Source organism: Ursus arctos, unplaced genomic scaffold, assembly GCF_023065955.2.
Source record: "Ursus arctos isolate Adak ecotype North America unplaced genomic scaffold, UrsArc2.0 scaffold_26, whole genome shotgun sequence".
In the NCBI taxonomy this organism is placed as follows: Eukaryota; Metazoa; Chordata; class Mammalia; order Carnivora; family Ursidae; genus Ursus; species Ursus arctos.
The window spans coordinates 9,830,697-9,838,588 of NW_026622941.1; the positions used below are offsets into that span (position 1 = coordinate 9,830,697).

Consider the following 7,892-nt stretch of genomic DNA (forward strand, 5'->3'; position numbering starts at 1 on the left):
ATATGCACCCCAATGTTCATAGCAGCAATGTCCACAATAGCTAAATCGTGGAAGGAGCCAAGACGCCCTTCAACAGATGACTGGATTAAGAAGTTGTGGTCCATATATACAATGGAATATTACTCAGCTGTCAGAAAGAACGAATTCTCAACATTTGCTGCAACATGGACGGGACTGGAGGAGATAATGCTAAGTGAAATAAGTCAAGCAGAGAAAGACAACTATCATATGATTTCTCTCATCTATGGAACATAAGAACTAGGATGATCGGTAGGGGAAGAAAGAGATAAAGAAAGGGGGGGGTAATCAGAAGGGGGAATGAAACATGAGAGACTATGGACTATGAGAAACAAACTGAGGGCCTCAGAGGGGAGGGGGGTGGGGGAATGGGATAGGCCGGTGATGGGTAGTAGGGAGGGCACGTATTGCATGGTGCACTGGGTGTTATATGCAACTAATGAATCATCGAGCCTTACATCGGAAACCAGGGATGTACTGTATGGTGACTAACATAATATAATAAAAAATCATTAAAAAAAAAAAAAGAACAATAGGGCCATAGAAGAGATATTCCCCAGGGTCCCAAGCAATAACCAGAACATCAGATCAAAAGGCATCGGACGATGAAGTGGAGAACATTCTGTGAAGTTTATTTGCCTGATAGTTTAAATACACAGTCATTTTTTCATCTGTTTTTGGCTCTAGTAGGGTAGCTTTCTCTTTCTTCACATGAATTTAACCACAAGTCCCCTAAATCTTGGTGAATTTGGAAGAAGCATATTAATCCAAATCTTCAATCTTCACCAACGCAGCTGTCTTCTCACAAATCCAAGAAATTTCAGCACTGCAGCGGGAAATATAAATATTTCCTTTTTGAAAATAAGCACATCCTTTGGATCCATTGAGCTGGGCATACTCTTTAGCGCTGAATCTGAAAATTAATCCACTTAAAATTAATTACAAATTTCATATTTGAAATTTAATCTCAATTCAGTGTTCTCAGTTAACAAAGGCTATCTATCTGAACTTTGAGAGACTTCTGTTTCCATGACATATCAAAGTTCTTAAAGCTGGCAAATCTGAGTGTTTCATTTCAAGTTAGTCATAATCCTGGGTAGAATTATTTAAGAAGGATACTTAAATTCTGGCTGAGAATTTGTATGCTCTCCATTATCACAATAGAAACTCCCCAGTGCAGATTATATTAGAAGCACTAGAATTTCTTTATTTGGAACTTCATGAAGACAAACAGACAAATAAAATCATATTCTGGCTAAAAAGTTATTACATTTCATTACGTACAAATATCATTTTGTGTTTTATATATGTATACACACATATGTGGAAGGTGAACAGAGAATAAGATAGGGGCTAGAGAGAAAATGAACGATTATATAGATGTGGTTCTGATATCGGTCTCTAGTTCCTCTGCTAAGGAATTGGTGATAACTCTTCAATAATATCATTACAGGGGTGCCTGGGTGGCTTTAGTCTGTTAAGCCACCAACTCCTGATTTCAGGTCAGGTCATGATCTCAGGGTGGTGGGATCAAGCCCTGCCTCTGGCTCAGGCTCAGCTGGAAGTCTGCTTGAGGTTCTCTCTCTTCTGTCCCTCTGCCCCTTTCCATGCTTGCCATGCACTTTCTCTCTCTCAAATAAATCTTTTTTTAAAAATGTCATTACAAAATTATGCTCATCAGATCTAAATCCCCGTGTGCCTTTTTACTCAAATGGTCTGCAATGCACTGCAGTATTCTTTTCTTGCTTCAGAGCTGGGCTTACTAAATCTTCCCCTTGGCGTATGCCCTTGCCGAGAGCAGCCTTACTCAGTAGGGAGGGTGATTCCGAACTCAGTTCCACCACCCCGAGTGTGACAGCCACAGCCTCAGGGCATCAGTGTCCACAGACTCCGAACCTTGCCATGGGGAGCCACCTCCTCTGTATTTTCACTAGGAGTGAGTGAAGGTGCCCAGGATGATGACAACTCCTTTGGGAGAGGGGACCCATCTTCTTAAAGTCCAAAGTGGAAACAGCAGCACTTACAGGGTGTCCTGGTCCTGTTCTGTAAACCCTCAGCGTAGCGGCAATACCTCAGATTAGTTTGTAATCATTTCATGCCCAGTATGGCTCCATTGAGAAGTAACTGTCATTTTTGTTTGGATGTTTATTACTTTGCACGTGCTTGTCGCCATGATTATTTTGGTGAAACCAGACTCACTGATTTAATATGACCAGTAGTGGACATTAGAAAGCGGGAAATTGGTGTGAGTAGAAAAAACCATGACAGCATTGTGGGAAATGGGTGAAGATAAAGTATATCTAGGGAGAAAAGTATAGACGTGTCCTTGCTTGTTATTCACGGAATTGGGGGAGTCATAGCTGAAGCCCAGTATCCTTGATGGAAATGAGTGATGATAACTCAGCTTCAGGAAAATTTGACAACATGTATTAAGGACTAAGACAGGAGGGAGCTGAATAGGTGAATAACTTGATGAGAAGGGAGGTGGAGAAAAGCCTACCACACCCAGAAAGGAGCCAATATATTATATTAAAAATACAAATACAACTGTGTCATTTTAATATAATTGTGATGAGCCATGTTCCTCAAAATATTGGGTTTGTAGTTGCTAAGAAAATTGTACAAGACTGTGTTTCTTTCCATATTTTTAAGATAACACCTGTTTTTCATAACTTTAAATAGTTGCAAAAACTGTAATTTTCAAAGTATCATATATCCTGTATATACTTTAAATATTCTTCAAAATCTTGAAGTGGCAGATTTAGCTCATTTTAAGTCATGGAAAACATTTGCCATATAATCTAATTGGTAAATCCCCATCACAAAACTCTAATTGTTAAGCTAATCTATCAATTCACTTACTTGCTGCTAGAAAATGGCTGACAATTATTGAATTTAAATAAATGTGTTAATGTATGTTCTTCTGATAAACACCACCCTCGGGACTGTCAGTGTGGGAGAGCCAGGGGAGTTGAGAGATCGCGCTCATGGTCACAGAAGCCCTCAGTCCTGATCTTACCCTTCAGGAGGCAGTGACTTTGGGCAGGTTATTTAATTTCTCTATGACAATTGTTTCGTCCATAAAATAGGAATACAACAGCGCTTTTATCACAGAGCTAATATTTATATACCGCTTCAAACAAAATTAAGTGTAAGTATTATTTGTTTGTTAAATTAAAAAAAATAAATTTAAACTAATAGATAAGCTTCAGTTTCTTGCCATGAGTTTGTCACATACACGAAATTAAGTACTCTTGCTTTCATTATTTCTTACTGAAGCTCTCTTTTCTTTGTATGTTGTACTCTTTTTTTGTATCTAGATTTATAATTCTTATGATTAGCGATGCTTTTCTTAGTATTCCATTTTTTAGTATTCTTAGCTTACTGCCCGCCCCCCTCCACCACGCCCAACAGTTAGAGACTTACAAGGATGGAGAGGGACCAGAACCATCCTCCCAGAGCCAGCTCCTTCCAGATGGGTCCCATGATAAGCCCAACCAGAAGAAAGAGAATGTGGGTAATGGCTGTGACTTCAGAAAATCCTGAGAGGGAGAACGGGAACAACGTCATGTGTGAACCACGTTCTGGAGTGCAGAAGTAAGATGTTAATTCCCATTCAAAATGCAGTGAATTCCTACTATGTAAGTCACACATTCCACTTGTTTTACTTTCTATGACAAGAATAATTTCTCTAAACAGGGAAGGAGAGTCAACCAGACCTTTTCCTCCAAGCTATCTATCTTCACCAAGGTGGAGTTCCTGTCCATGCAGTTTTTCCTACTGTTAGTCCAGGTCTTCTCCTCATCGGTTGCAAAATAATAGCAGCTGTTTTGGTACCATTGCCACATCTTAGGACAAGGATTACATCTGTGGTCTGAAAAAGAAATTACACCCATTAGTACAAATTAAATAATGCTGGAGTGACTGGGGAAGGTTTTAGAAACTAAATAATTGAACTTGACGAGCGGGTCTGAGACCCAGCGTTCTGGAACCCTACCGCTTTAAGAGCCTGTGAAAACGAAGTCACTCCCAATTATGGGCTGGAGCAACAGTGATTGAAATTCTCACTTCAGGGCCCAGTCTCCTGGCCTCAGAATTACAAGCTATACTGTTAGCTTCTTAAAACATCAGGATCACCCAAAAATAGTTCACAAAAGGAGAAGCTGAAGTATCCGGGTTGGTATCGTTTCAAGAAGCTTCCCAAATTCACCTCTGTGTTTTCAAAAATATTAAAAAGATTGATATCTTTCCTTGCCTTCTATAAATTTAGTGTGATATCATTAGAAGTCATTGGAGAACACAACTTTCTCACGCAATGAGGTGGTGCACGTGATCAATGCAAATTGGGGCAAAGGATTGGACCTGACTGGCCAGTAGGCCCCAGTTACCTGAAGTGTGAATGATTAGCTCCTGGCAGAGTTTGATGGCCATTTGTCCCTGCCTCTTCAATAGACCGGCGATCTGTGATTTGAGAAACTCCTCCTCGGTGGGAAAGTTTCTGTAGATGCTCAGCTGCTCAGATAAATTATCCTGCTGGTGGTGGATGATTTTTTGAAGTTGACTTAATTTCTCTGAATCTGAGTTAATTTCATTAGATGTCTGCAAAACTCCAAGACATAACAGGAGACAAGTTCATATATCCTCCCATTCTCAACCTAGCCATAGATAATTCTTAACACAGAAATATTTCTCAAGTTGTTTAATATTTATCGGTAGCTCCCAATAATTGAGGTATCATGGAAGAAACACACCAGATGCCTTTTTATTACAAATTGCTTGGAGATCATCCTCATAATTTTATGGAGATTTTAAATATGATTATTCTTGTATTAAAATAATGAATTAATAATTATATATCTTTGACATTTAATCTAAGGCAGTGCTGGGCGTTTTGCCATTCATTTACTGGAAATACTTTTTTCATGGAATGAAAGTTGGTTCATGGAATTGTTGTTTTAATAGGAACATAATCCTTTAAGGCATCTCTCATCTTCATTTTTAAAATATACATCATTGTAGAAGATCAACTGCTAATCTTCATAATGATTGGCTATTGAACATCTGTTACTGTTGCTAGAACATCATATTTCTTTCTAAAAGAACAAGCTACAGGATGCCTGGGTGGCTCAGTCAGTTAAGCGTCTGCCTTCAGCTCAGGTCATGATCCCAGGGTCCTGAGATCGAGTCCCCGCATCAGGCTCCCTGCTCAACGGGAAGTCTGCTTCTCCCTCTCTCCCTCCCCCCACTTGTGCTCTTTCTCTGACAAATAAATAAATAAATAAAATCTTTAAAATAAAATAAAACAGCAAGCTACATCATTAGGCCCTATTTATATGTCCAAATCGGTAGGTCTAAATTCTAATTATCGAAGAAATCTTACATATGTAAAAATAAATGAAAGTAGCATGGAAGATGCTAGTATCATTCAGAAAATAAACTTTGATGACTGGTAGTCTCCGAAAGGGAATACTACACCAACTCACTACTCTGCCCATCATATCCTTAACAATATCCTACAGAGTACAGATTCTCAGGATATTCTGCCACTTATTATAAGCTCAGGACTCCCTATCCTGATGGCTCAATGATGGGTCAGAACCAAGGGAATAGTCTTTTTTTGGCTATTGTGTTTGGGAGTGGAGCTTCCATTGTTACGTGGAGGTTCAACTTTCTGTTTAGAGAGTAAGGTATCTCAAGCAACTATTCCTCCGTATTTGTATCTCCTTTTCCTTTATAGCAGGCAAACTATTTCTAGACTAGAACAGTCTTGAGTGAGTAGGTTAAGCCAGTCTCGTACTAAGTCTTCAGGGTGAATGAAACAGCATGTTCTTCCTTCCCTTGGCTCCCTATTTCTTACCATTGGGATAATAAGTGGATATGTTTCTATGCAGAAAAGAACCTCCTTCTTCCAACCAATGAAGAGAAATATAAAAGTTATCTTCATAATCCAGTCTAGCTTATCAAGAGAAAACAATGGATTTAGGGCAAGATCCTCATCATAATTCCGTCCCCTGCTTATCTTAGAGACTTGGAGAATGAAGGATCTATGATCACTTAATATAATCAAACCGGAATTTACATAGTTTACACATGTGTTTCCTAATTACTTTTCTTGGGTTTGATGAAAATATACTTACACATAATCCCCAAGGTCACCAGCCCAATCAACAGCATCAGACAAAGAGTTAACAGACTCAGGGCAGCCTGACGCCAGGTGGGGGAAGATGCTGGATACCCTGAAGAAAGCCAACAGAGGAATTGTGGCTACGAATGAGTTGTTTATTTCTCCCTTACCTCTTCAATGTTCCATCTGGAAAATACCTAAAATGATGGGTGGTAGGGGCTCACCATCAGTTCTCCTCCACTTCTCTTCCCCACCATTCTCCTTTCCCTTAAGAGTGTCTCCTAATTTTCAGGTTTTTGTTTTACATCATCACACACCCTTCTTCTTTAAGTTTACTAAATACATGTATGAGATGTGGAAACTGATTTTCTGGATGATCCTGACAGTAGGAGAGACCTCAAGTTTCTGAGATTACAAACCGCCACAAGGCAAGTGTTATTGTGGATTTTATTTTTATCTATTATCCAGTCTATTTATCATCTCATAGATAACAAATGAGTATGGAATGAAAGACAAAATGAATGTGCAGTCTAACCTACAATATTTCTTAACTCAGAATCTCACGGCATCTAGCCCCGTATTTCAGACAGATGGATTGCAAATTTCCAGGTGTGCTAGCACATACATCACACCCACAACTCCTTTTCTCTCAAGGATTACGGCTATAATTGAAACAAACAAACAAAAATGCATAACAGCTGTTACTAGTCTCAAAACAAGCCTATTCCAATTCTCTTGGTATATCACCCCAAACCACCACACATGTGCATACGTACGCACACACTTAAAGTAAAAATAAATCTAAGAGAAGAAGAAAGTACTTCCCATATTTTAGATGATTTGGGGAAACAGCCTGAACTGTCAACAGATTCTTGAAAATAAGGGATATAGTCTGATATACTAAACTGGATTCCTGACCACAGAGATTAATATTTCTTCCAACAGGGGATAAGGGAATGAGCTAAAGACTAGCCCTGAGTTTGGGCTTTTACCAGTTGTAGGAACTTGGTTAAATCATTTAATTTTTTTTTCAGACTCAGTTTTGCTAATGTTATTCCATTTACTTCACAATTATATTTTGATAGAAATATGATATAATGCACATAAAATACTAGATGGATATTGTTATTATTGATTCAACACTACTAATTATACTAGAAATTTCCACTCCCTAAAAAAAAATGTTAACCTACTTACAAAACAGAAACTATCTCTTGTCTATTTCTGACTCTCCTGTCCTCCTATTTCTCTCTTCAGTTATTTATACCTTTGAAAAGAAAAATTTCCTCTGCTTTCTCTATTTTAGTGACCTCCAATCTGGTCACTAAAAGAATATTTGCCTGGCATCTCTCACAAAGTATAAATACCAAGGATTTCATTTGTAAAAAGAATTCTAGTAGCCCCCAAACTCAATTTCCGTCACGTCCAATGTTTCGCTATAACACAGAGCTTCGAGATGCCTCGTGATACCACACAATTTAAAGAGGTCTTGGAAGCCACATGTTTTCTGGCCAAAATTGGGGACACTCATTCTACGAGTGTATTCCACAGCTCTTCTCCATTTTAAAGATTCCACACCACACCTCTCTTTAGCATCGAACCAAAGCATTTATCACCTGCGCATTCCCCAAGGTCACGTCGTGCTGTCTGAACTCCTACCTCTTTTCCTTAGGTCATTTCTTTCGCGGTTATTTCTCTCTCCAACAGAATCCTGAAACATGAGTGTCGCGTAAGTCGCTTCTTCAGACAT

General features: G+C 38.8%; 1 protein-coding gene across 2 annotated transcripts; it reads right to left on the minus strand.

The window, feature by feature from the left end:
* Positions 1-780: 780 nt before the first annotated feature.
* CLEC12B (C-type lectin domain family 12 member B) lies at positions 781-7,892 on the minus strand. 2 transcript variants are annotated; one of them, XM_044385387.2, is made up of 6 exons: positions 7,802-7,892; positions 6,156-6,254; positions 4,407-4,625; positions 3,738-3,892; positions 3,445-3,560; positions 781-844 (listed from the first exon to the last, which is right to left on the minus strand). In XM_044385387.2, exons 1-6 carry the CDS (start codon positions 7,890-7,892, stop codon positions 781-783), a joined length of 744 nt encoding a protein of 247 aa, XP_044241322.2. The 2 variants fall into 2 exon arrangements, with proteins under 2 accessions (XP_044241322.2, XP_026357373.2); XM_026501588.3 differs by having other exon boundaries at positions 781-931.